Genomic DNA, 27,601 nt, shown 5'->3' on the forward strand with positions numbered 1-27,601 from the left:
TGGGGCAGGCGGTGGGCTCTGCCCACCCAATGAAAACTCAAGATAAACTGATTTACTACTATTTGACAGCAAACATGCAATATAAGAACTTTTTTTAATCCTGAAGGAAATTGTTTTGCCAGAGTGCCAAAACAGTAAACACAGCTTCTTCTTTTTTTTTAACAGTGAGATTCACAACCGGAGGTAGACAGCCATTCAGAGAGAGCTTTACATATGCTTCATCTACTCTATCTAGCACTATGTGTGACTGGTGGATTCCTTTGCGAGTCTATTCTGATGTGACAACCCAATGGGCACTCAAATTACTAGGGACTCTCCCATTCTCAGTTCGACTGCCGTCTTCTCACTGATGTTGTTACAATAGTTCTGGATCATAAGCACATTTCAGTATTTCCTATGTCTGTATCATAAGCACTTCAAACATTTGCCAAATTATGCAATATAGAAATGCATAGGTGGCTCATTAACTCACTCACTGTTTCTTTCTCTTTTTGCTCTGTATGCACCACTCTGCATTTAATCATTAGTGATTGATCTCTGCTCTCTTCCACAGCATATCTTTTTCCTGATTCTCTCCCCTCAGCCCCAACCAGTCCCAGCAGAAGACTGCCCCTCCCTGAGCCTGGTTCTGCTGGAGGTTTCTTCCTGTTAAAAGGGAGTTTTTCCTTCCCACTGTCGCCAAGTGCTTGCTCACAGGGGGTCATTTTGACCATTGGGGTTTTTCTGTAATTATTGTATGGCTTTTGCCTTACACTATAAAGCGCCTTGGGGCAACTGTTTGTTGTGATTTGGCGCTATAGAAAATAAAATTGATTTGATTAAAAAACAAGCAGCTCCTACTGCTGCAATTGTTGTCTTTACCAGCAGCCCTGCAACCACTGGACAGAGTTCTGCATCCATTCCGGGATCTGGGACAGCGTGTAAATCACCAGCAGATGCACTATGCTCCAGCACCTCTGCACCCATGCTGGGGGCTCAAAACGTCTGTGCTCCCCACGTTCAGACCTAAGATTCTGCTATGTCCATAGTTGTTAGATAATATCCATCCATCCACACACACCTCCCCCAGCTCCTCCGGGGGAACCCCAAGGCATTCCCAAGCCAGCCGAAAAATGTAGTCCCTCCAACTTGTCCTGGGTCTTCCCCGGGGGCTCTTCCCAATGGGACGTGCCCGGAACACCTCTCCAGCGAGGCGTCCAGGGGGCATCAGGAAAAGATGCCCGAGCCACCTCAACTGACTCCTTTTGACGTGGAGGAGCAGCGGCTCGACTCCGTGCTCCTCCCGAGTGACCGAGCTCCTCACCCTATCTCTAAGGGAGCGCCCAGCCACCCTGCGGAGGAAACTCATCTCGGCCGCTTGTACTCGCAATCTCGTTCTTTCGGTCATGACCCAAATCTCATGACCATAGGTGAGGATCGGAATGTAGATCGATCGGTAAATCAAGAGCTTTGCCCCCCTACTCAGCTCTCTCTTCATCACGACGGTCGGATACAGCGACCGCATAACTGCAGATGCTGCACCGATCCGTCTATCGATCTCACGCTCCATCCGTCCCTCACTCGTGAACAAGACCCCGAGATACTTAAACTCCTCCACTTGAGGCAAAGACACTCCACCGACCTGAAGAGGGCAAAGCACCTTTTTCCGGTCGAGAACCATGGTCTCGGATTTGGAGGTGCTGATTTTCATCCCGGACGCTTCACACTCGGCTGCAAACCGCCCCAGTGCACGCTGAAGGTCCTGATTTGACGACAACAGAACCACATCGTCTGCAAACAGCAGAGACGAGATTCTGTGGTTCCCAAACCAGACGCCCTCTACACCCTGGCTGTGCCTAGAAATTCTGTCCATAAAAATAATGAACAGAACCGGTGACAAAGGGCAGCCCTGGTGGAGGCCAACGTGCACTGGAAACAGGTTTGACTTACTACCGGAAATGGGAACCAAGCTCCTGCTGCGGTCGTACAGGGACCGGATAGACCTTAGCAAAGGACCCCGGACCCCGTGCCCCCGGAGCACCTCCCCACAGGGTGCCCCGAGGGACACGGTCGAACGACTTCTCCAGATCCACAAAACACATGTGGACTGGTTGGGCGAACTCCCATGAACCCTCGAGCACCCAATGGAGCATGTAGAGCTGGTCCCGTGTGCCGCGACCAGGACGAAAACCACACTGCTCCTCCTGAATCCGAGGTTCGACCATCGGTCGAATTCTCCTCTCCAGTACTCTGGAATAAACCTTACTGGGGAGGCTGAGGAGTGTGATCCCCCTATAGTTGGAACACACCCTCCGGTCCCCCTTCTTAAACAGAGGGACCACCACCCCGGTCTGCCAATCCAGAGACACTGTCCCCGATCGCCACGCGATGCTGCAGAGGCGTGTCAGCCAAGACAGTCCCACAACATCCAGAGACTTAAGGTACTCTGGATGGATTTCATCCACCCCAGGAGCCTTGCCACCGAGGAGCTTTCTAACCACCTCGGTGACTTCGGCTTGGGTAATGGATGAGTCCGCCTCTGAGTCCCCAATCTCTGCTTCCCCTTCGGAAGACGTGACGAAGGGATTGAGGACATCCTCGAAGTATTCCTTCCACTGCCCGACAACATGCCCAGTCAGGGTCAACAGCTCCCCACCCGCACCGTAAAAAGTGCTGTTGGAGAGCTGCTTCCACCTCCTGAGGCGTCGGACGGTCTGCCAGAATCTCTTCGAGACCGACCGATAGTCCTTCTCCATGGCCTCCCTGAACTCCTCCCAGACCCGAGTTTTGCCTCTACGACCGCACGGGCTGTGGCACGCTTGGCCTGCCGGTACCTGTCAGCTGCCTCCGGGGTCCCACCTACCAACAAAGATAAGTAGGACTCCTTCAGTTTGACAGCATCCCTTACTTCCGGCATCCACCACCGGGTTCGGGGATTGTCGCCGTGACAGGCACCAGAGACCTTGCGACCACAGCTACGAGCGGCCGCATCGACAATGGAGGTGGAGAACATGGTCCACTCAGACTCCATGTCTCCAACCTCCTCCGGGATCTGGGAGAAGCTCTCCCGGAGGTGGGAGTTGAAGACCTCGCTGACAGAGGGTTCCGCCAGTCGTTCCCAGCAGACCCTCACGATACGTTTGGGCCTGCCAGGTCTGACCGGCTTCCTCCCCTCCCAGCGTATCCAACTCACCATCAGGTGGTGATCGGTCGACAGCTCTGCCCCTCTCTTCACTCGAGTGTCCGAGACACGTGGCCGAAGGTCAGATGATACGACTACAAAGTCGATCATTGTCCTCCGGCTCAGGGTGTCCTGGTGCCACGTGCACTTATGGACACCCTTGTGCTCGAACATGGTGTTCGTGATGGACAAACTGTGACTAGCACAGAAGTCCAACAACTGAACACCGCTCGGGTTCAGATCGGGGAGGCCGTGCTTCCCGATCACCCCCCTCCAGGTCTCACTGTCACCGCCCACGTGGGCGTTGAAATCCCCCAGGAGAACAATGGAGTCCCCAGTCGGAGCGCTATCTAGTACCCCTCCCAGGGACTCCAGGAAGGTCGGGTACTCTGCACTGCTGCTCGGCCCATAGGCTGAGACAACGGTGAGAGACCTGTCCCCGACCCAAAGGCGTAGGGACGCGACCCTCTCGTTCACTGGAGTGAACAACACGACGACTGAGCTGGGGAGCAACAAGCAATGCGACCCCAGCTCTCCGCTTCTCCCCGTGGGCAACGCCAGAAGAATGAAGCGTCCAGCCCCTCTCCAGGAGTTGGGTACCAGAGCCCAAGCTGTGCGTGGAGGTGAGCCTGACTATCTCTAGTCGGAATCTCTCAACCTCCCGCACAAGCTAAGGCTCCATCCCCCCAGCGAGGTGACATTCCACATCCCAACAGCCAGGGGCTGTGAGCATGGACCGAGCCGCCGGGCCACCCGCCCTTGACCGCTACCCAATCCTCTCTGCACCCGACCCCCATGGCCCCCTCTGCAGGTGAACCCACAGGAGGGCGGGCCCATGTCGCTCTTTTGGGGTGAGCCCGGCCAGGCCCCCATGGGCTAAGGCCCGACCACCAGGTGCTCGCGCGTGAGCCCCAACCCCAGGATAGATAATAGTAGATAATATCTGTGCTAATTCTTTGTTTTATGTTAGCTATTAAGTATTTGTGTTATTTGTTTGGAAGTTCTGAGAAATATGTTAAGTTTTACTCTATCATCTGTCCAAGTTTCAGATACAGGGAGAGCTCCCCTGTTGGTGAGAGCCAGTAACATTAGAAATATGAGACTAAACTACACCCATGTTAACACCCACAAGGTATAAAAAGTGCTGTATGACTCATTTTAGGGGCCTTTCACAAGACGGACACTGTCTGTGAGGGTCCCAGGCCTGGTTTCTAATGTGACCTTGAATAAACTCAAAATGAGGAATACAATGGTTTGGTTTTTGGTAAGGGGCAGAATTTTACATAAAAAGAACCAGGTAGAAATAACATCCACTCCTCCAGAATATGGATTGCTCATATCAATCCATTTTAAGCAGTTAAGGTAAGCGTCCATTTGGCCAAATTCAGAAGTGTTTTAACACAGCATGGTATCAAACTCAACCTTGGCTTAATATTCAGTTCTGCGCAATGCCAGATTCTGCTTCATTTGTTGCAAATTTAGTTCTAATTCTTATCATGGGGACATATTTACTCAATGTGGCTACACTAATTGGAAAAAAAGCAGTCTATAAAGACAGTGTAGTAAAGTTGTACAGGTCACTTCAACACCAAACCACAGATGTCAGGTACAGTTTCCAGGAAAGCAAAGAAATTTTTTTTAAGAATGTACAGATTTTCCACAATGCTTTATTGCAGCAAAATTTACATTTGAGACATACATCAAAAGTAACACACTCCTCCACCTCAATCATAACACTACATCATCGGCATAAAACTGATTCTTGACAAGGCCAAGAGGGTGCAGGTTTTCTTTGTAACCACCAACTCCACCTGATGATTTCACTGATGAACTCATCCCACCTGCTCAAAGTGACGTTTATCAGAGAAATCACCTGGAGGAGTTGGTGGTTACAAAGAAAACCTGCACCCTCTTGGCACGTTCTCGAATCAGTTTGACACCTATACACAACATGCAGGTCCAAAATGCAGCATGAAAATAAAAAAGAAAGAAATAAGACTGTTGGCCAAAAAAAAAAAGGCACAACCACAACTTCATTAATCCCTTGGAAGACTCCCTCAGAGAAATTGAGGCATTACTGTGATTAGTGTGCAACTCAAAATTTGCCAAAAACAAACACGTCACTCTTACTGAAACTATATATATGGTAGTGTTCAGAATAATAGTAGTACTATTGTGCCTAGCACAAAATTGCAGCAGATCATTTTACAGACTTGGTGAAGGCCATGTTTCCTGATTCGAAGATTGCAAAGATCATTATTCTTATTGTTTTTCATTAAAATTTAATGACCACATTAATAGGCATTTACTATTTCAGCTACTACAGATCTACAGTAGTGTTCAGAATAATAGTAGTGCTATGTGACTAAAAAGATTACTCCAGGTTTTGAGTATATTTCTTATTGTTACATGGGAAACAAGGTACCAGTAGATTCTCACAAATCCAACAAGACCAAGCATTCATGATATGCACACTTAAGGCTATGAAATTGGGCTATTAGTAAAAAAGTAGAAAAGGGGGTGTTCACAATAATAGTAGTGTGGCATTCAGTCAGTGAGTTTGTCAATTTTGTGGAACAGGTGTGAATCAGGTGTCCCCTATGTAAGGATGAAGACAGCACCTGTTGAACATGCTTTTCTCTTTGAAAGTCTGAGGAAAATGGGATGTTCAAGAGAACAGCGTAGTTTAATTAAAAAGTTGATTGGAGAGGGGAAAACTTATACAGAGGTGCAAAAAATTATAGGATGCTCATCTACAATGATCTCCAATGCTTTAAAATGGACAAAAAACAGAGACGCATGGAAGAAAACAAAAAACAACCATCAAAATGGATAGAAGAAAAACCAGAATGACAAAGGCTCACCCATTGATCAGCTCCAGGATGATCAAAGACAGTCTGGAGTTACCTGTAAGTGCTGTGACAGTTAGAAGACGCCTGTGTGAAGCTAATTTATTTGCAAGAATCCCCCACAAAGTCCCTCTGTTAAATAAAAGACATGTGCAGAAGAGGTTACAATTTGCCAAAGAACACATCAACTGGCCTAAAGAGAAATGGAGGAATATTTTGTGGACTGAGAGTAAAATTGTTCTTTTTGGGTCCAAGGGCCGCAGATAGTTTGTGAGACGACCCCCAAACTTTGAATTCAAGCCACAGTTCACAGTGAAGACAGTGAAGCATGGTGGTGCAAGCATCATGATATGGGCATGTTTCTCCTACTATGGTGTTGGGCCTATATATCGCATACCAGGTATCATGGATCAGTTTGGATATGTCAGAATACTTGAAGAGGTCATGTTGCCTTATGCTGAAGAGGACATGCCCTTGAAATGGGTGCTTCAACAAGACAATGACCCCAAGCACACTAGTAAACAAGCAAAGTCTTGGTTCCAAACCAACAAAATTAATGCCTCAATTTGCCAAAGAACACATCAACTGGCCTAAAGAGAAATGGAGGAATATTTTGTGGACTGAGAGTAAAATTGTTCTTTTTGGGTCCAAGGGCCGCAGATAGTTTGTGAGACGACCCCCAAACTTTGAATTCAAGCCACAGTTCACAGTGAAGACAGTGAAGCATGGTGGTGCAAGCATCATGATATGGGCATGTTTCTCCTACTATGGTGTTGGGCCTATATATCGCATACCAGGTATCATGGATCAGTTTGGATATGTCAGAATACTTGAAGAGGTCATGTTGCCTTATGCTGAAGAGGACATGCCCTTGAAATGGGTGCTTCAACAAGACAATGACCCCAAGCACACTAGTAAACAAGCAAAGTCTTGGTTCCAAACCAACAAAATTAATGCCTCACAGATGTGAAGAAATCATGAAAAACTATGGTTATACAACTAAATACTAGTTTAGTGATTCACAGGATTGCTAAAAAAGCAGTTTGAACATAGTAGTTTTGAGTTTGTAGCATCAACAGCAGATGCTATTATTGTGAACACCCCCTTTTCTTTTTTTTTTTTCTTTTTACTAATAGCCCAATTTCATAGCCTTAAGAGTGCGCATATCATGAATGCTTGGTCTTGTTGGATTTGTGAGAATCTACTGGTACCTTGTTTCCTATGTAACAATAATTAATATACTTAAAACCTGAATTAATCTTTTTAGTCACATAGCACTACTATTATTCTGAACACTACTGCATATATATATATATATATATATATATATATATATATATATATATATATACACACACACACACACACACACACACACTCTCACACACACACACAGTTGTGCTCAAAAGTTTACATACCCTGGCAGAATTTGTTTTTTTGGCCATTGTCCAGAGAATATGAATGGTAACGCTTTGCATGTTGTATCAGCAGCTATACAGCTTCATGATGAGGTGGTATAGAAGAGGATCTTCTTAAAAAGAATACCTGAAAGTTTAGCTACAAATTGCCAGAAGGTACATCTGAGATATAAGCCTAGATTTGATCTGTTTTGGTGAAGGTATATCCTTCTCCGCTCTACTCCACTATGAAGCCAAGAGTGGGGATGTAAAAATGTAAAATTTGCACTGTGCATAATTTCTACAATCACAGCCACATAAACCTGTAACTTCTTCTGGCTTGTCTGGATGTCTTGGTGGCTTTTCCCACCCTTCTCCTTCTTGCACAGTCACTCAGTTTTTGAGAACTGTCTACCCCAAGCAGATTTACCATAGAGTGCCATACTGTTTGTAGAGTTGTCATACTGTTTGAATTTCTTCGTAATTGATGTAATTAAAGTCCAAGACATATTCAGTGGCAGCTTCGCCATCGGACAGCCTCATCTACAATGACCACAAAGCTGTCACTGATGTTAAAGGGGGCAATACACAGTATTAAGAACAGGGGTATGTAAATTTTTGATCAGGGTCATTGGGGTAGTTTCTGTTGTCATTATGATTTAAAAAGTGTAAACAGTTTTCTGAGAATAAATGACTTCACCAAACCACTGACCATGAATTAAAAAAAAAGGTTTTGTGTTATCATTCATATTCTATGAGAAATAAAATAATTCCAGGTATGTAAACAGCAATTTCAGTTAAATATATCATATAGCAGACAAACAGTGATAACTGAGAAGCGAAATGACGTTTCTAGGATTTACAGAAAGTGTGCAATAATTCTTTTAACAAAATGAGGCAGGTGCATAATTTTGGGCACCCCAACAGAAAAAAAAAATACATCAATAATTAGTAGCTCCTCCTCTTGCAGAAATAACAGCCTCTAAATGCTTCCTATAACTTCCAATGAGAGTCTGAATTCTGGTTGAAGGTATTTTGGACCATTCTTTTTTACAAAACATCTCAGGTTTGTTGGTTTCTGAGCATGGACAGCCCTCTTAAAATCACGCCACAGATTTTCAATAATATTCAGGTCTGGGGACTGAGATGGCCATTCCAGAACAATGTACTTGTTCGTCTGCATGAATGCCTTAGTAGATTTTGAGCAGTGTTTAGGGTCGTTGTCTTGTTGAAAGATCCAGCCCTGGCTCAACTTCAACTTTTTCACTGATTCATGAACATTGTTCTCAAGAATCTGCTGATATTGACTGGAATCCATGTGACCCTCAACTTTGACAAGATTCCTAGTACCTGCACTGGCCACACAGCCGCAACGCATAATGGAACCACCTCCAAATTTTACTGTAGGTAGCAAGCGTTTTTCTTGAAATGCTGTGTTCTTGTTCAGCCATGCGTCTCACACCGTGTTATGTCCAAATAACTCAATTTTAGTTTCATCAGTCCACAGCACCTTATTCCAAAATGAAGCTGGCTTGTCCAAATGTGCTTTAGCATACCTCAAGCATCTGTTTGTCGCGTGTACACAGAAAAGGCTTCGTCTGCATTATAGTATCATACAGCATCTCTTTGTACAAAGTGCGCTGTATAGTTGAACGATGCACAGAGACACTATCTGCAGCAAGATCATGTTGTAGGTTTTTGGAGCAGGTCTGTGAGCCGACTATGGCTGTTCTCACCATCTTTCGTTTTAGCTTATGAGATTTTTCTTGGCCTGCCACTTTGGGCCTTAACTAGTACTGTGCCTGTGGTCTTCCATTTCCTCACTAGGTTGCTCACAGTGGAAAATGACAGCTGAAATCTCTGAGATAGCGTTTTGTATCATTCCCCTAAATCATGATGTTGAACAATCTTTGTTTTCAGGTCAATTGAGAGTTGTTTAGAGGCCCCCATGTTGGCACTAATTAGAAGGGATGCAAAGAGGGGAAACATTTCCAAATGGCCACCTTAAAACCCTTTCTCAGGATTGGATCACCTGTGTAAGGAGATCAAGGGTCAGTGAGCTTACCAAACCAATTGTGTGTTCCAATAATTAGCACTAAATGTATTCAAATCAATAAAATGACAAGGGTGCCCAAATTTATGCACCAGTCTAATTTTGTTTAGTTATTGCACACTTTCTGTAAATACTAGAACCTTCATTTTACTTCTCAAGTATCAGTGTGTTCGTCTGCTATATATTTAACTGAAATCTTTGATCCAGACAACCAATGATTTATAAAGGAAAATCATGAAAATTACCAGGGGTGCCCAAACTTTTGCATACAACTGTATGTATGTATTGCTTTTCAACATAAATATACAACCCCTGGCAATAATTATGGAATCACCGGCCTCGGAGGATGTGCATTCAGTTGTTTAATTTTGTAGAAAAAAAGCAGATCACAGACATGACACAAAACTAAAGCCATTTCAAATGGCAACTTTCTGGTTTTAAGAAACACTATAAGAAATCAGGAAAAATAATTGTGGCAGTCAGCAACGGTTACTTTTTTAGACCAAGCAGAGGGGGAAAAAAAAAAATATGGACTCACTCAATTCTGAGGAATAAATTATGGAATCACCCTGTAAATTTTCATCCCCAAAACTAACACCTGCATCAAATCAGATCTGCTCGTTAGTCTGCATCTAAAAAAGGAGTGATCACACCTTGGAGAGCTGTTGCACCAAGTGGACTGACATGAATCATGGCTCCAACATGAGAGATGTCAATTGAAACAAAGGAGAGGATTATCAAACTCTTAAAAGAGGGTAAATCATCACGCAATGTTGCAAAAGACATTGGTTGTTCACAGTCAGCTGTGTCTAAATTCTGGACCAAATACAAACAACATGGGAAGGTTGTTAAAGGCAAACATACTGGTAGACCAAGGAAGACATCAAAGCGTCAAGACAGAAAACTTAAAGCAATATATCTCAAAAAATGAAAATGCACAACAAAACAAATGAGGAACGAATGGGAGGAAACTGGAGTCAACGTCTGTGACCAAACTGTAAGAAACCGCCTAAAGGAAATGGGATTTACATACAGAAAAGCTAAACGAAAGCCATCATTAACACCTAAACAGAAAAAAACAAGGTTACAGTGGGCTAAGGAAAAGCAATCGTGGACTGTGGATGACTGGATGAAAGTCATATTCAGTGATGAATCTCGAACCTGCATTGGGCAAGGTGATGATGCTGGAACTTTTGTTTGGTGCCGTTCCAATGAGATTTATAAAGATGACTGCCTGAAGAGAACATGTAAATTTCCACAGTCACTGATGATATGGAGCTGCATGTCAGGTAAAGGCACTGGGGAGATGGCTGTCATTACATCATCAATAAATGCACAAGTTTACGTTGATTATTTTGGACACTTTTCTTATCCCATCAATTGAAAGGATGTTTGGGGATGATGAAATCATTTTTCAAGATGATAATGCACCTTGCCATAGAGCAAAAACTGTGAAAACATTCCTTGCAAAAAGACACATAGGGTCAATGTCATGGCCTGCAAATAGTCCAGATCTTAATCCAATTGAAAATCTTTGGTGGAAGTTGAAGAAAATGGTCCATGACAAGGCTCCAACCTGCAAAGCTGATCTGGCAACAGCAATCATAGAAAGTTGGAGCCAGCTTGATGAAGACTACTGTTTGTCACTCATTAAGTCCATGCCTCAGAGACTGCAAGCTGTTATTAAAGCCAGAGGTGGTGCAACAAAATACTAGTGATGTGTTGGAGCGTTCTTTTGTTTTTCATGATTCCATAATTTTTTTCCCTCTGCTTGGTCTAAAAAAGTAATCGTTACTGACTGCCAGATTTCTTATAGTGTTTCTTAAAGCCAGAAAGTTGCCATTTGAAAGTACTTTAGTTTTGTGTCATGTCTGTGATCTGCTTTTTTTCTACAAAATTAAACAACTGAATGAACATCCTCCGAGGCCGGTGATTCCATAATTTTTGCCAGGGGTATACAGTCTCATACTTTTTTTTGTGCTTCCGGCACAAAATGAGTCAAATTTCGTGACGGGGCTTTTTTTAAACTCAATATTACTAACCCTACTCCAACCCCCAACCCTAACCTTAACCATAACCTAATCTTACTCTTTCCGCCCACCCTAACCATAACCATTTTTTGGGGGGGGCTTGTTTTTTATTTGTACTTTGTGGTTTGTTGCGTTTTATGTCCCCTTGTGTACAGCACTTTGTTTCAGCTGCAGCTGTTTTTTTTTTTAAAGTGCTGAATGAACTGAATGAACATCCTCCGAGGCCGGTGATTCCATAATTATTGCCAGGGGTTGTATACTGTATTGTTTTGGATCTATCACATTAAGCATATGAATAAGTTTCAGTGCAGAGAAAGTAGGGAAAAATAAAACCCATCACAAAGTACCAAATTTGAGAACATATACAGCCTCCAGCTTGTCTCCTGTTAGAAATATGAAGATATTTTTTATTACTATTTTTTTTAGGATAGACTGAGGTCATATGCCAAACCAGTGGCAAAAAAAAAATAATTCAGAAATAACTAAGACAACAAATGTTTTAAAATATATGCAATGGGTTTTCTGTGTGTGTGTGTGTCCGGGGGGGTCATTCAGGTGATGATTACAGATGAGTGTCGATGCAAAAGTCCATTTTCCTCAAATAGGGAAAACTACAACAGAAAATTTGAATAAACAGTAAAATGCAATCGAAAAGGCACAGATTTACTTAATTATAATGAAAATAGGGCTCACAAAATCTTTAATATTTTGTACACTGACTGAAAACTAAGCAGCCAATTTCATGTAGGTGTCAATTGAAAATGTTTGGTTTTGGACTTGCAGCATCTTACTGCTCAGATGCTCCTGTCCTGGAGAGTCATTAAGGTCAAGCTGCCCCCAAAAGGGATTGTGACTGTGGTTATCAGACATGTTGTTAGACAGTGAGGGGGGGAAAGTTATTTAATTATTTGCCACAAATGGTTCTCCATCAGAGCATTATGAAAGACCAAAACAAGAATCCTGTAATAACAACATATGCACTGCAGAGGGCAGTGTTTTCTATAATAGTACTGTTGGCTGCATGAAAACAAATTTAATACAAATATTAGTGCAGTGTTGCCCAGACATAAGGCCTCATTTAGGATTTACTCTTAAATCAATGATTAAAAAAAAAAAAACGACTTGTGTAGCAAATACAAGATTATTTCCAAGCTTCTTTTTTAATGAATCCTGTACTGATACAGAGAAGGGTCAGCACTTACAATGCAGTTTGACATTGTGATGATACTCATCAGTGCAGTCACTAGTTTAGCAAATACAAGAGCACAAATGGAATGATTAGTGTCAGAACACCCAAACCAGATTTTATTTTTTATTACAATTTGGCTTTCAAATACTAAAACATTGATTCTTTTCAATGCAGGCACACCCGTGACAGTGTCTGCTACACCTAAAGATATTTAAATGTGCTAGTACACTCGGAAAATCATTAGCCAGTAGTGCAACAGCAAGCTCAAAACTATGCAGTGTGGTTCTACAAGCTTAAATACCAGAGATCAAGCACAACTAATTCCCCCACCTGCCACCACACTATCTGCTTTACATGTATTATGAAGGGGTTTTTTTTTTTTCCTTAAACAGGGAAAGGGGCACTGCACCGTTACCCAAATGCCAATTTGGTTTAAGGCTACGCGATACTATGATATGCATTGTACGACAATCACAAAACATCTATCATTTATGCATGGATTGGGATTTAAGTTTAAATTCAAGCTTAGTTGTACTTATGTTTGTCTTTTTACTTTTGTTTTTCAGTTCAGTTATATTGAAAAATGAAGCTGTATTTAAAGAAAATTCACTTAAAATGCAAGTTTAAAAAAAAAAAATCAGTAAACTTGTTTCAAAAGTCAAGTTTCTTTTTTTTTTTTTTTTTTTTTTTTACATTTATACAAAATTGTCCACAGGCTCTCCAAAAAGGAGAAAAACACTCAAATATGAGTGAACATTTTGTTGAGTGTATATGTTAACATGTGGTAATAAATAGGCCTTTTCATGTTGTCATTTCATGTAAACCATGAATTCACTGGGGCTCTTGGTGAAATTCTATTGCGCATGCAGCAATTGCTCACCAGGTGGCGATATTGCTCCATTTCAGGAACCCTGGGACACAAGAAAGCCGTTGCTTATAGTAGTATATTAAATTTAAAGAAATGTACGGATGTAATATATATCCTTTTCAGGATATGAAATGACATTGTGATTTATATAACGGCTGAGTGGATCCTTGTCATTTGATTGGTGTTTTGTATGTTACAGAACATGGATTATTTGTCCCATTTGTGTTGCACTGCATTTAGAGTGCAAATTTGATTCCATACATTTGGTACCATATTGCACTCTGCGCACACACACACACAAAACAAATCCACTGCACTGTAAACTGTTTGGAGGCTGTTAGCAGGAAGCTAGAATGAAAAGCTGTACTAATTTGATTTTTTTTTTTTTTTTTTGCCGCACTGAGGAAAAACTCACTTTTTTTGGTAGTACACGCACACACAAGCGTGTCCCTTTTGTGTGAGCACGTGCGTGCATGCACACGCAGGACAACGACAGAAACGAGATGACTTAATTGAGCTAATTGATGGTGCTAGTTCTTGTAACACACACTCCACTCCGCTGTAAACCGTCTGGATGCATGAAAAGCTGACGTGGTTTTTGGCTGGACTGAGGAACTACAGTCTTTTATTAAAAATGGAAGTCCGAAGTCAGTGCACAGCATCACGGACTACATGTCACAATTTGGACTTTAGCAGCAGTGGAACTCCAAAATGTAAGTCCCTTTTCTGCTGTTTATAAATTAATCAAATGACAAGGATCTATTTTGGCCGTTATATAAAACAAATGAATGTTTTTACATTCTTTCAATGGAACGGATATTTCATGAGGTGAAAGTTGGAACACACCATTCAACAAGGCAAAGCCGAGTTGAATGGTTTGTTCCAGCTTTCACCTCATGAAATATTCGTTCCATTTAACTCAAACATTCATTATTTGTAAAATAAGGTTTTCCTCATATCGCACAGCCCTAATTTAGCCTTAGATGCCATTCATAATATGCTATTTACGCAACATGCAGTCTTTCTTAAAATAACCCTTTTCCTGCAAAAATATCAAAACAATATTTCCTTTTGTTAGACTGGTTTAATTACTCCAAAAATACCAATACTGTCACAAATAGTAAGCGAAGCGGGTTATAATGCTTTGATTTCACGTAGCTCCAATGGCACGTCCAGTCCGTGTCGCCATCTTGGATCACATGATTTACTTCCACATATTCACACATCACGAGATTGCCACAGCAGATTCTTATATCCAGCATCACCCGACATAGAACGAGATGTTCGTGATCATGTCTTGTACTAACAAGCAGATACCATAGCATAGTTAACCAAAGATTAGCCAATCACATAGTTTTGCTGCCAGTTATTCTTTGTTCATAATGTTCCTTTATCCCTGTTGGACAACATGCAAGTGTTAAGTTATTTGGAAAACATGATCTACCAGCATCCATTAAAAGTACACTTTTATTAAAGACAGTCAAAGAGATCCTGGAAATTTGTTCTTTCCTGTAGTTTTTTTTTTTTTTTTTTTTGGCAATGCAAAAAGAACCATTTTCCTCCCCAGGTTATACAATATTGGCATCAACTTTTCAAAAACTCCACAACCATACCACCTCCCTGCTCAGTTGCTTCACTCCCTCGCCATTAGTACTGCCCTCTACTGCTGAATGTGTTGGTCCTACCCCCGAATAGATTCCATTATATTTTAAATCAAATCGAGGAGAAGTGCAAAATTAATTTTTTAATCGGAAGAAAGAGCTTGTCACTTAAAATCAATGTTCTTATTCCAATCAGCTGAAAACATTGGGTCTGTCCTGGAAAGGATATAACTGCATTTTTGGGAGGATCCAGACAAAGTGTTGGAGCCAGGAAAATTCTAAAATGAGTATTTTAACAATGTCAGATGGCACAATAAACCAACTTTCAGAAGAGTTGGTGGAAAGTTTGGCATAAAACTGGAACAGAAACTATTCCAAATACTGCCAAATTCTTTCATAACACTACGAATTCTCTCCTGAGCCAATGGTGGTCATTATTTCAGCATCACTTCACCGCAGCGGGTGAGTGAGGTTTTTGGATCAACACTCCTGTGTGCAAGAGAAACGTAAAGGCTAAAATAAGGTGTGAAAAAATTGGTGGTACTTTACTTTCCTGGGGGAAGCCAATACATGCAGTATGATAATCATGCTGCACTATTACTAGATCTTTGAGAAAGTCACAAAGATGAATGTATGCAAGTAAATAAAATTTAACAGTATGCAAATCTTCACCAATTTTATTCAAGCAGTTGTTGGTTAAACCTTCACAACCCTGACTCATAAATACTGTTTGAACAGTAAAAGGTGACCTCTGAGACACTGAACAACATAACTGCAATTGTGACAAATGGGTCATATTTCCAAAAGACTGTATGTCTCTGTCACTTGTCGTCCCTGGACGGGTTCTACTGAACAGTACAATAATGACCCCAACACTGCTGAGTGAGTGGAAGAAGAACACAGCATGAATAAGAACATGCACAGGAGAAAGTCATGGGAATCTTCAAATCGTCATGTAATTTGTCAGTGCAGAAGAAGCCACATACGCCATGGTGTTCTATTTCCAACTCCAGAAATAAGGAGTTCGGCGAGGGGACGTCCCATCCTGAGAGCTGCTAAGGCCACGATTGATCCAGTTCAGCGGGCTAGAAGGAAGGGACCTCTACAAAGATACAGCAGGAAGTCATTAAGAGATTTAAAATGTACACACGCTACCCCTCAGACACCTACTGTCGATCATCCACCAAAAAACAGAAACCTTTTGATCTGTTATTACTGGAAAAGATGATGTTCCTGTATCTTGGTGGAAATACTGGCAGTTATAAGAAGAAGAATTTTTCACAATTTCTTCAGAATGATATGCCACCACCTCCTTGGACATCAAGTTATACTTCACCCAGATCAAGATGACACTTTAGGAATAGACCTGAGCCAGCCCCCATAAACACCGGTATAATAGAGGTATAAACAAACAGCAACCTCAAGACGGGATGCTTCCAGACTCTTTATGAGGACTAAACATAAATGCAGCCAATTTCCTGGAACCTTTTAGCAGATCTTTGAGTGGTTACACAAAAACAATGTTCATCAACATGCATAAAAAGGCCTTTAATGAGCTTTTGTGTCCCATTTCACCATTCACGCTGGATTAATCAGTGTGCAATCAAGAACTTTAACAACGCCAAACAATTCATCAGTTTAAAAAAAAAATTAAAAGAACATATTTTTTCCCGAAGCGAAGAGATTTAAAGACTGAGCGTTCACAGCTGAAACTTTGAAGCAGCTTTTGAAGGAAGCTAAAGGACAGATGACAAGTGACAAATCTGTCAGAACAGATTTGCTAAGAGGGGTCGGGTTATAAAAGTGATTAATTTCTTCCCACTCCTATTCAGACATGCACTTTTTTGTTGAGATTCTTCTTTCTCTATTGTTTTGTATTGGGGGAAAAAAGAAAATGTATGTGATGTTTTGTTGACAGATCCGATGTTCAATGTCTGTGTCTGAATAAACTGCTAGTTTCTATCAAGAAGTCAAGAAAATTTGTTTGCCAATTATGCATATTGGCCTTTACATTTCAGGAGTCAAAACATTCTTTGTTTTTATGGAATCAAAAACCTATAGAAGGTGTTGAGAGTCATTTATCTCAGCAGCACTGTTCATGTCCCTGGATCCTCTGCCTTCAATTTGGAAACATCAGGGAAGAGCTTGTGGAGTCATGAGGTTGCTGGTTGCTGTTTGGCGATGCCAATATTTCTGCAGCAGAACCCAGATCGTAAGGAGGAGAAGTCGTAAGGATCCTGGTGCTCTGTGTCTTCCTGTACAGCTGTGAGACTTGGATGCTAATAAGTGACTTCAGGTCAAGAAGATCACTTCTGGAGACTGAAATGAGGAGTATCAAACTGCATCGTGAGGGAATGTCAGCTTTGAAATTTTGGTCATATTGAGCCTGAGTGTTGAGGAATCCAGCAACTGGAAAACACCAAGGAGGACACTCATGTTTCACTTGGGTGGAGACCAGCTGTCCATGTCTAGTTGTCTGCCTGGGAAGTTACCAATCCAGAACTCGAAGGTAAATGGTAAATGGACTGCATTTATATAGCGCTTTTCCATCTGCATCAGATGCTCAAAGCGCTTTACAATTATGCCTCACATTCACCCCGATGTCAGGGTGCTGCCATACAAGGCGCTCACTACACACCGGGAGCAATAGGGGATTAAAGGCCTTGCCCAAGGGCCCTGAGTGATTTTCCAGTCAGGCAGGGATTTGAACTCATGATCTTCTGGACTCAAGCCCATCACCTCCCCCTCGAAGGCTGTGGTGTGTGTGATCAGCACATTTATTTTTAAATCACTTTTTAAAAATATGGCATTACAGCAATGTTTTCAGCATAATAGTTTGCTTCAACTTGTTCAGAAATCATAATTATTGAATGACATTATTACAATGAATAAGATGAAGTTGGTTCATTTACCTGCACTGGGTGAGTTGAGAGGTCCGGTATGTCTTGGGATCCTGGAGGTGCTTGTGTTATAACAAAGTGAGAACAGACAGTTGACACAGACTCTTTGGTGGGTTCCAACATTTCCTGAATACAAATAGAAACATTAACTCAATAATAACAGTGGCAAATGGACTACACTTCTACAGCCCTTTTTCTGCCTGCTGTAGACACTTAAAGCTTTTTACAATGACTCACATACACCCTCACACAGATGTTAGTGTGCTGCCATGGAAAGTACTCAACTACACACCAGAAGCAAGCTGGGGGTTAAGGACATTGCCCAAGTGACATTTGTGAGTTTCCTGTCTGATGGGGAACTGAACCAAGCATCCTCCGGTCACGAGTCCACCGCTTTAACCTCTGGACTCACCAACTGGTAAAATTTGGTTACCATCAAAAGGAGCAGTGACAGCAGAGGAAATAAACTGATTTTGCACCTCTGACAGTGTAACTGCAAATATCCAATGTCTTTTTTTTTTTTATTTTGTCTCTTTACACATTGAATTTTTCAACGTTAACATGCTTCTTTTCACTAAAACAAATACATCTGGGTCACATTTCCCACACTGGACTCACCAGACTGGAGGCAAATGCAGGCACGACCACTGGTTGGTTCTTCACACCAAAGACCTTTCAGAAGGTAGAAACACATACCACCAGAACAGTCTGTTAAAAATCTGAGAAATGTGAATTTTGGTCATTGAGAATGTGGCATGTTTATTGGGTTCTCACAATATTCCCAGAGTCCACACCAAGGCACCTGAGCAGAGCCTGGTTAGCATGTGAACTGCCCCACTGAAACTGGAGGCCACGTATGCTGTGGACATCCAACTGTAGGAACCACATGCCCTGCTGAACCCTGGGAAATGATAAGAAAAATAAAATAACTGTTTTCAGAGACAATATTAATATTGTGCTGAGGAATATCAGAGTTTGTGCCACCCCGCTCCCAAAATCTACAAAGTGTAATTGGTTGGTCAGATGTGAACAACCAACAAAACACCTATCAGACGTCTTCTTTTTTTTCTTTTTTTTTTGCTTCTTCTTTCTTTCCTTAAGAAATTAGTTAACACCACAATCCTCTAAGTCTAACAGTCATCCTAACCATTGAGCAATGGGGTGTGCAAGTTCTGGCATCTCCTCTGACCCACTATCGGGTACGCTTCGGATGTGAAGCAAGGCATCAAGACTCAACACCTCCTCCTCCTCCCTCTCCACAGTTGGAACAGCCGGGAAACTGGCCTGGAAGATCTGCTGGACACGGCAAGCTAATGAAGCCTGGCCAGAAAAGAAAGGGTTCCTTTAAAACAAAAAACAAAACAAAAAAAACAACAACATATATTTCAATTTATTTGTATAGTAACAAGCAACAACGCAGGTTGCTTCAATGTGCTTCACAAGAGCAAGGTTCAGTAAAAAAATAAATAAGTCTGAAAGGATTAATGTCAGTTTGCAGCAGAGCAAAAAATTATAATGTGTAATAGGATAATTCACAACCAACTGTGGTTATTGAAAAATACTGTATAGGGCACACACAACAAGCAAGGGGACAATCAAAAACACGCTTCTTTTGTGTCTGTTCCTTTCTCTGCCCCTGACCAAGGCAGCGTCTCTACATCTGGAGGTGGTCCCTGGGTGCCAGACTGTGGCTGCTCACTGATCCTAGTGGTTGGATTGTATCCAACTGTAATTACGATGGGTTAAATGCAGAGAACAAATTTCATTTTGTGTGTGTGTGTATATATATATATATATATATATATATATATATATATACACACACACATACACACACACACACACAAAATGACAACGAAAATTATAATTAAATGATTAACCTTGAGAGTATTACGGCTCCTAGTAATTACCTTGCAAGAGCTAATGCTATCTTTGTCATCATCTGACATTCTGTTAAAGTGGGGTAATATATGGCTTTGTAATAACTGGAAAAAAAATTTCCTTCCACACCAATAGCCCAAAAGATGTATCTTCATTCAGGTACTGCAGCTACCAGGTACTTTTACACACCAGTAGCTCATAATCAGCCATAACTTGAACCCTAATCAGGTTACATCCTCCAAAATGGTAAGTCAAGAATTGTTAATGAAGAAGACAACTTACATAGACCCCGAGGCCCACTAGTGTCACTGCTTATCCACGGACTCTGTACATGATCTGGATAAGTCTACAACACCCCCTGGATGAGACGCTAGTTGCTTCCCCAGTCAAGGCTGGCACCCATTTAGAGGTAGGTAGACTGAGATGATGCAAATGAAGCGTTTAGTCTGAGGACACAGATGGGGAGTGTGACGAAGTCAAACCCAGGTCTACGTATTAGAAGTCCAACAGCTATTGAACTATTCAGCTATTCAGTAAGTAACTAAAGTCAGTTAGGACTTACCATCTGGGTGGGTTGTTTTCAGTCAAACTGAATTAAATATATAATTTTTTAAATATCATTATTAGAAAGCTGGGCAGCACAGGGGATTAGGGGTTTGCACTGCTGCGTCAGTGCCAGAAGTTCACAGGTTAGCTTCAGGCCTGGTCCTTTCTATATAGAGTTTGCATGTTCTCACTGTACTTGCAAAGTCCCTTGAGGTACTCCGGCTTCTTTGCACTTCCAAATACGTGCAGGTTACATGAATTGGAAATTCTAATTTGACCGTTAGTTGTGAGTGAGAGTCTGACTACGTTTGTCTGTCAATATGAGTGTCGGATTTGCAATAGAACGGCGCCATGTTCAGAGTTAACCTGCCCCTTGTCTGATGAAAGCTGGGACAGCCTCCAGCCACCCATCACCCCACCCTACCCCATGTGACCCTTAACAGGACTTCTGAATTCTGAACCTGTGAATAAATTAGAAAGCCAGTTCACAATAAAATGTCTCCAACCTGCCAGCTGTCCATCATGGTGCGTCCACAGAGTTCCGTCCTGTCCTGCTCTGCATTCCCAGTAATTTGCAGGCAGCTATCTTGTCTGAATGGTGGCCAGAGTTTCACAGCTACTTGAGGCTTCTGGTCCTGGAACTCTTCCCAGGAACCCTCTCCTTCCTCCTGTGTGGACGCTGAGCAGAAATCTGCAAAGCTGTCACTTGGTGGGAGGCCACCCAAATAACGGCCCCCTTTGTCAGCCTTGTGGACATATTCTTGGTTCCTGTGATGTTCCAAACAGCCTTCTGCACACATTTCAGGTTCTGAGTTTGAGGTAGCAGAGATTCCCTGAGTAACCGACTGGTCACGATGAAAAGCCTCTGGCTCTTCTATGCTGAAATTTGTCATGCTGTGGTGGAGCAAAGAGTCAGCATGCAAGAAGGTTCCCTCTTCATCATCATGATAGAATGATGGCAGGTCCTCGGTAGCAGAGTCATACATACTAGCTGTCCGTGTGTCCTCGGAGTCTGACATTTTTAAACAGTGTAGGCTGACACTATGCTGAATTTCTGCCTGACATTCTCCAGGCCATCTTTGCTCAGTCACAGATAAAGAATCCAGAGTAGCTGCAGCATCCTGAGGTGGGTGATAATCCTGAGATGGCTGCACATTTGTTGCATGTCTTTTCTCACAGTGATTGACCTTAGTGTAGACAGTCTCTTCTGATTGATGTGAACCACACAATCTGGGCTCAGAATCCATAATGATCCACTGTTTTGAATCACAGGGTTTTTTACCGATATTGTTGAGCAGTGTTGTATCTCCCACATTTACATCCTGTTGTTCTATGCTGTCTAAAGTAGAGAAACCACAGCACCAGGGATATGCGGCCTGCTCTGTGAACACAGTAAAATCAGCAAACCCGGATTCCTCCCTGGGCGCCCCTGTTGTAGAATCTGCCTGGGTCCCAGAGCCTCTTTCAGAGGACCCATTCATGAGATGCAAAGAAGACTGAGATGTAGAATGCTGCCTTTCAGCAGCTTCCTGTCCCCTATGGGCTCCTGAGTTCACAGCGGGTGTCGGTTGGGTTTGTTCAGGTGTGTGATTAAAGCTGCAGTTTGGTGGCTTTATAGTAGGAGCAGACTGCTTGAGGACAGCAGAATCAGCTGAGCAAGAGAATCCCCCAAAGCTCCCAAATTCATCATCCTCTGATCCTGTCTCTCCATCATCACCATCACCCAGTGGAGGAGGGGAGGTGGCGTGCAAGAGCATATCTGGCTCCACTGGATCTCAAAGCCTCATTCACCTAGAAAACATAATATAATCTGAATAAGAATTTATTTGTATAGCAATTTCAAGTAGAAAAGTGACTACGTAATGACACAATCAAGACACCAATTAAAAAATAAATAAAAAAATCCACCCATAATAACAAATGAAATTCAAACATTAACTGCAAATTAAAATATGGTAATATAAATAAATAAAACCAAACATCCAGTTCCATCCAAAAATCTATTAATTTGTCAAAACTTCACACCGCAGTTTATTTAAAAATTGACTTTTTTGTAAATTAGCTACAATGAAGTGAAGAAGTGGATTGACCAGTTTATTGGGGCAGATATATGTCTTAGATTCTTTTATTCCTGTGGCTATTAGGAACCTGAAATCTTCTGTCTTACAGGATTTTTACCTCCGCCAAGGAGGTTATGTTTTCAGTCGCGTTTGTTTGTTTGTCTGTCTGTTTGTCAGCAGGATAACTCAAAAAGTTTTGAACGGATTTTGATGAAATTTTTGTGGAGTGGTTGGAAATGACAAGAGGAATAAGTGATGGAGTTTAGTTGAATAATAAATTGAATTTTGTCTATTTGTTTTTGTCTATAAGCACATGCAATATCAATATCAGTGCTCAGATGACAGTAGCTTCTGGGAAAGGTGCAAGTTGCAATAAACTGAGATGCCAAGCGCTAAGGATACATGCTATCCAGTCATTCTGCTATCCACGGCGTCAGTGACCCCATGGCCTTGGGAGAGGTTTGCACTCTGATTGCTTCTAGTTAAATATTGTACTACATTGTTTATTTCTGTCCATGTTCATGATGACAATTTTATCTGAATATTGTCCCATTGGATCTTGTCTTTTTTTTTTTTTTTTAAATTGTTGACCATCTTGTGTTGTACAGTTGCTGTGGGTGTCACTTTGTGGTGTTTTGGACATCCTGCAGCACATTAAATTTCCTTTTTAAAAGGATAAAGTAAAACTTGAACTTGAAACTAGGACAAATTATGGTAAAGCACCAATTTTTGCATATATATATATATATATATATATATATATATATCTGAAAGGTGCAGTTTTGTTTTATTGGGGGGGGGGGATACCAGTCAGTATCTGGTGTGACCACCATTTGCCTTATGCAGTGCAACACATCTCCTTCGCATAGAGTTGATCAGGTTGTCAATTGTGGCCTATGGAATGTTGGTCCACTCCTCTTCAATGGCTGTGCGAAGTTGCTGGGTATTGGCAGGAACTGGTACACGCTGTCGTATACGCCGGTCCAGAGCATCCCAAACGTGCTCAATGGGTGACATGTCCGGTGAGTATGCTGGCCATGCAAGAACTGGGACATTTTCAGCTTCCAAGAACTGTGTACAGATCCTTGCAACATGGGGCCGTGCATTATCCTGCTGCAACATGAGGTGATGTTCTTGGATGTATGGCACAACAATGGGCCTCAGGATCTCGTCACGGTATCTCTGTGCATTCAAAATGCCATCAATAAAATGCACCTGTGTTCTTCGTCCATAACAGACGCCTGCCCATACCATAACCCCACCGCCACCATGAGCCACTCGATCCACAACATTGACATCAGAAAACCGCTCACCCACACGACGCCACACATGCTGTCTGCCATCTGCCCTGGACAGTGTGAACCGGGATTCATCCATGAAGAGAACACCTCTCCAACATGCTAAACGCCAGCAAATGTGAGCATTTGCCCACTCAAGTCGGTTACGACGACGACCTGGAGTCAGATCGAGACCCCGATGAGGATGACGAGCATGCAGATGAGCTTCCCTGAGACGGTTTCTGACAGTTTGTGCAGAAATTCTTTGGTTATGCAAACCGATTGTTTCAGCAGCTGTCCGAGTGGCTGGTCTCAGACGATCTTGGAGGTGAACATGCTGGATGTGGAGGTCCTGGGCTGGTGTGGTTACACGTGGTCTGCAGTTGTGAGGCTGGTTGGATGTACTGCCAAATTCTCTGAAACGCCTTTGGAGACGGCTTATGGTAGAGAAATGAACATTCAGTACACGAGCAACAGCTCTGGTTGACATTCCTGCTGTCAGCATGCCAATTGCATGCTCCCTCAAATCTTGCGACATCTGTGGCATTGTGCTGTGTGATAAAACTGCACCTTTCAGAGTGGCCTTTTATTGTGGACAGTCTAAGGCACACCTGTGCACTAATCATGGTGTCTAATCAGCATTTTGGTATGGCACACCTGTGAGGTGGGATGGATTATCTCAGCAAAGAAGTGCTCACTATCACAGATTTAGACTGGTTTGTGAACAATATTTGAGGCAAATGGTGATATTGTGTATATGGAAAAAGTTTTAGATCTTTGAGCTCATCTCATACAAAATGGGAGCAAAACCAAAAGTGTTGCGTTTATATTTTTGTTGAGTGTATATATAGGCCAATTTCCACCCCCCACCATTTTATTTATTTATCAATGGAAATGTAGCTGCAATAGATTCAGTGTGCAAGAAAAGATTGAAAACGACACCTCATTTGTGTCTGTGTGACACGCAGAGCATTTTGAAGATGTTCCAGTAAAGTATGGCAGCAATCTTGGATTTTGTTATTTATTATCCTCAAGAGAAAAACTGAGCATGGCATGATATCTTTTTTTTTTAATATATATCAAAAATGTCTGTGCAACATCTGCTACTTTGAACATAAAATGCACAATTGTTTCACACATGCCCTGCTGTATCATGTAGACACAAATGAAGCATCATTTTCTCTGTTTTCTCGCATGCTGAATCCATTCCAAACAACTGTAAGTCGCTGTGGCTCCCTTGTTTTGGGGTCTCCACAACAAATCCAAGGTGGACCTGCATGTTGATTTGGCACAAGTTTTATACCGGATGCCCTTCTTGATCCTGACGCAACCCCATATTACATGTAGAATGGATAGGGGTGGATTTTGAATCAGGAACCTTCTGCACTGGAAACAAGCACACTTACCCACCACCCCTGCATTCCAAACACAATTACACTGATTGAGAAAAAAAAAAAATCTTGGAATTATATCTAATTTTTAAATTATTATTATTATATAATCTAACAAAGTCTGTGAAAAATATTGCTTTTACCATAAAATGCACAATCAAAGTAATATTTTACACATCTGCCCCACTAACTCAACCAACCAATCAACAACTTTATTAATCCCACAAGGGACAATTTCATTTGAGCAGTCCGTTTAAGAAAAAATAAAATACAATAACATATAACAACAATAAAAGTAATAAAAAACAAATAAAACAGACTTAAGTTAAAATGAATAGCAAGAATAAATAACAACATGGCAGACCTACGGAGCATTTAAAAGTCGAATCGGCGAAGGTATAAATGACTTTAAAAACCGGTTGGTTCTACACACCGGGGACGCATAGCGGCGTCCTAAAGGAAGCAGGGAAAACTCTCCTAAAAGAACATGACCTGAAATAGACTAGATGATTTCAGCCTTCTGGAGGATCTGTTGATTACAAAAAGAGTGTAAGTCTCTTTGTTTCACTCCGATAATCTTTGAACAAATTTTAACAATGTTGTTCAGGCTGTTTCTGCCTTTCACTTAGAGGCTGTGAAACCAGCAGATAAATGAAAAACACAAAAGACTCAATAAAAAGACTGATAAAAAGGACAAAGGATTGCAGGTCTCTGCTGTCCTCTCAGGGCCATCAGCTTGAACATCTTAAAGGAGCTTAGAGCAGAACTTTTTTTCCTGCGCATAAACATCAACCAGTGACACACACTAACCTCAGAGGTTTTCTGTACAAATCAAACTTGGAGAAGACCAAAATAAGGATGAGGAGGCTATAACACTACCAAGAAAATGCCTTTGGATCACCCCAACATGAACTGGGGGATGTGGCCAGGAGAAGGATGTCTCAAATACTTTACCTATTAACTTTCTGCTACCACAACCAGCACCAGAGCAGTGGGAGAAAATGGTCAATGACCATCAGAGAAAAAAAAAAAAACGGATACAAATGGTCCCATGGACAGACCTCCAAATTATGTAGATGGGATTGCCAAATTAGTCATTGGCAACAATACTCCACATTTAGCACTGCTTCAGTGGTTTTCGCTTTTAGACTTGATTTTACGATTTTATTTATTGGTTATGGCAGTCATGCTCATAAAACCTCAGTTTGAATAGTGTTGAACACAAACACACCTTAAATTACTGGTCAGAACCAAAAGTAAGATGTACAAAGTCAAATTAAACATGAAAATGGCTATTTTTCTAAGACAGAATGGTTAGTCTGTGATTGGCAATTCAAGGTTTTGTGTATCTTATTAGTTAGGCGCCTCGGTTTCGTTCAGACATGATGTACACTGTTTGAGGAAGCAGGATTGTTCCTCAATTTGGAATGTTGGTGTATGTGCATCATATTCTTTTATGTAAATCATCTACTACAGTGTTGATATATATTTAAATCAGATAAACAATCACCAACTATCCTGCACGTTTATTCCTGACAAGAGTGGAAAGTTGCCAGTACTGGCCTTAATCAGTACTACAAGAACTTTGTGCCTATTAAAGTCTGTTTATCCGCAGTTACCTCAACGCAACAAACTAATATTCGACTAGTTGAACAATGAGCTATTTTTCACAATTAATCTTTTCAAATAAGAGCATACTGCTATCTTCACCGTTATTGTAAATGAAGTCTGTTTGGATTTTGAACGGCTGGTAAAACGATGCTATTTAAATGTGGCTTTTGGTCAAGTGATAATTGAGTATTTTGACTTATTTTTCGGACATTTTGAAGACAAGTCAATGATGAACAGTTGTCTTTCTTTAAACGAACGTACAGACAGGTCAAGTATTAAAAATCATTTTTCTGGTGACAATAAATGTCACTAACTTGTGGATAACCGTGTGTACGTTATCTCGTCACAACAAAACAGCACCGAGCGTTGTTAGCATTAGCAACAGCGAACAAGTGTAGCTCTCATCTAAACAAAAATTTTAATGAAAAAAAAAATAACTAAACGTACAAAGAACCTTTAAAGAGCGCTAACTACAAAGTAACGTGGTTTTATTTACCGATTGTTCCTCATTTGAGCTTGTCGAGCAGTCTTCTCCGTATTATCTTTCCCCATCACGCTCCAGCTGAGCAGCTTTGATGGCTCGAAAACGTCGAGAGGTCTCACTCACATCACGACGTTGACGCCCTGCAATCACTCAATCGTCTTCGTCTTCTGTCAAATTTATTGGCGGTTTGCAAACCAACAGAGGTGCATTACCGCCACCAACCGTTTGGATGTGGAGCATTAACGGAGACTACTTCTTCAGTGGCATTTACCGGCAGCCAGCATCCTTATTGGTGTATTGTTGC

General features: G+C 41.8%; 1 protein-coding gene across 1 annotated transcript; it reads right to left on the reverse strand.

Annotated features, from left to right (window-relative positions):
- Positions 1 to 15,011: 15,011 nt before the first annotated feature.
- Positions 15,012 to 27,581, reverse strand: LOC117523851. The gene is made up of 7 exons (XM_034185465.1): positions 27,569 to 27,581; positions 20,981 to 22,248; positions 19,195 to 19,367; positions 18,822 to 18,948; positions 18,666 to 18,719; positions 18,060 to 18,173; positions 15,012 to 16,249 (listed from the first exon to the last, which is right to left on the reverse strand). Exons 1-7 carry the CDS (start codon positions 27,579 to 27,581, stop codon positions 16,145 to 16,147), a joined length of 1,854 nt encoding a protein of 617 aa, XP_034041356.1. The 3' UTR covers positions 15,012 to 16,144.
- Between the last annotated feature and the right edge of the window lie 20 nt (positions 27,582 to 27,601).

This window comes from Thalassophryne amazonica, chromosome 13 (genome assembly GCF_902500255.1).
Source record: "Thalassophryne amazonica chromosome 13, fThaAma1.1, whole genome shotgun sequence".
Taxonomy (NCBI): domain Eukaryota; kingdom Metazoa; phylum Chordata; class Actinopteri; order Batrachoidiformes; family Batrachoididae; genus Thalassophryne; species Thalassophryne amazonica.